The sequence below is a fragment of the Saprolegnia diclina genome (assembly GCF_000281045.1).
Source record: "Saprolegnia diclina VS20 unplaced genomic scaffold supercont1.157, whole genome shotgun sequence".
Taxonomy (NCBI): Eukaryota; Oomycota; class Saprolegniomycetes; order Saprolegniales; family Saprolegniaceae; genus Saprolegnia; species Saprolegnia diclina.
In genome coordinates, this window is record NW_008246224.1 from 64,638 (window position 1) to 66,954 (window position 2,317).

Genomic DNA, 2,317 nt, shown 5'->3' on the forward strand with positions numbered 1-2,317 from the left:
CCGAGGTAGACGAGGTCGGTGCCCGAGACTGCAACCGCCGAGAGCGACGGCTGTAGCGGCAAAAGCGCACGCATGTTCGCCATCGTCGACGCCAATGTGGGCGCACGGCGCAGCACGATCGTGGGCCAGTCCAAGAGAAGCGACGTATCGGGCGTCGCGACGAGGTCCTGCAAGGCGACGAGCGCTTGCGACAGCATCGGCGTGGGCATCGCAGTAAGGAAGGCGTCGAGTGTGCGCTGGTCCTGCACAGAGCGCGCAATGACGTCGAGCGCCTCTGGCACCAGCACCGAAGGCGGCGCGACCTTGGCCTGCTTTTGGTCCGGTGTCATGGTCTGCCGGCCGCACGATGGAAGACACGCTCCGGGATTTTAAATGTGGCATATGCCGCGAAGAGAAGCGTGTCTTGCCAGGGGCATGACCAGGGGGATGACAACCCGCCGGAGGGAAAAAAGTGCTTTTCGGGCCGAGAGGAGGTGTACCACTGTACCCGTGATGACTAATCAAGGTCAAACTAATTTAACGTACCGGTAGTCGAGTGTTTGACCTTTTTAAGCAACAAGTGTGTCGGCCAACGCAAAGGTCGTGCGTGGTCCGTCGCCATCATCAGATCGCGGCTCGCTGCGCGTTTGCGCCAGGCGCTTAAGCATACAAGGTACATAGTTTCATCATCGAGTCTATGCATTAGCTCCAAGGCTTTATGCCGACTTGACGCGGGATGTGTTGTCGAGTTTGTGTCAACTTCCAACTCGTTTTATCCGGATACGCTTTATTATTGGTCAAAATGATTTTGAAATAGCCAATCACAACGCAGGATTAACCTTTTGGAGCACAGCTCATGCAGTTCAGCGGCGATTCGCGCGCGAATTCGACCTTTTGAAAGTACGTGAAAAACGTGAGGTGCGTGACCCAATCGATTTCTGAGTAGTATGCGATTGGCCTGAGGGGTTGTCACGCCCCTCAGAAGGTTGTCATGCCCCAGGGGCATGACAACCCCTCAGAAAAATGGCTTTTGTGTCGCTATTTGCCAGCCTTCCAGCCAATCAGTGGCCTTCAACCTCGGGACATACATTCCTGCACCACATGGCCCTCGTTTGACGAATCAAATCGTTTTGCACCCGAAATCAGCCAATCAGCATGTGCCAGAACACAGAAATCGAGCGTTCGGAGGCCAATCGCATACTACTCAGAAATCGATTGGGTCACGCACCTCACGTTTTTCACGTACTTTCAAAAGGTCGAATTCGCGCGCGAATCGCCGCTGAACTGCATGAGCTGTGCTCCAAAAGGTTAATCCTGCGTTGTGATTGGCTATTTCAAAATCATTTTGACCAATAATAAAGCGTATCCGGATAAAACGAGTTGGAAGTTGACACAAACTCGACAACACATCCCGCGTCAAGTCGGCATAAAGCCTTGGAGCTAATGCATAGACTCGATGATGAAACTATGTACCTTGTATGCTTAAGCGCCTGGCGCAAACGCGCAGCGAGCCGCGATCTGATGATGGCGACGGACCACGCACGACCTTTGCGTTGGCCGACACACTTGTTGCTTAAAAAGGTCAAACACTCGACTACCGGTACGTTAAATTAGTTTGACCTTGATTAGTCATCACGGGTACAGTGGTACACCTCCTCTCGGCCCGAAAAGCACTTTTTTCCCTCCGGCGGGTTGTCATCCCCCTGGTCATGCCCCTGGTGTCTTGCCCGCGTTGAAAATGCGGGCGAAACCAAAATGGCACATGCCACATTTAAGCATGCAAGAAACGTGAGTTGCTCTCTGCGCCATTGCTGTATCTACGTAGATCAACAGTAAGTCACAAGCAACTATAGGTATGTACCTTAGGGTGCGTTCGGTTCGTCCAAAGCACGTGCTTTTCACGTACTTCGAGGCCATCCACGTAACTTCGAAAAAAATATGTTACGCGGGGCATTCGGTTCAAATCCGCGTAACTTGGCGTACTTTGCCGCTAAAGCACGTATTTTCAAAAAACGCCTCGGCCGGCCAGCCGACACAAACCAGCGGCGAACGTTGGGATGCTTTGGGATATATCCTGCCCTCGATCGGAAAAACCTAATTTGAGTCCTTTTTTCACAGATCCCTGATTTGATTTCCAGCAGCGACATGGCCGCGACCATGACCGCAGCGCGCCAAGTCGACACGCTTGGAAGGACCAGGGAGCGCATGCCGCCGCGGACGACGGGCGCGCTAGGTTAGATTAGTGATGCTAACAGTACACACGCAGAGCGCGTCGTGTTGCTTGCTCATCGACTCGACAAGCGTTCTCTCCGAGGTCGAGCGCCCGCTACCTCGTCGC

At 53.4% G+C, this 2,317-nt stretch overlaps 1 protein-coding gene across 1 annotated transcript; it reads right to left on the minus strand.

Annotated features, from left to right (window-relative positions):
• SDRG_16857 (hypothetical protein) lies at window positions 1-359 on the minus strand (the record flags this gene model as incomplete). The annotated part of the gene is made up of 1 exon (XM_008623080.1): window positions 1-359. A coding segment is annotated over one exon (357 nt), but the record flags the coding sequence as incomplete, so codon positions are not given.
• Window positions 360-2,317: the final 1,958 nt, after the last annotated feature.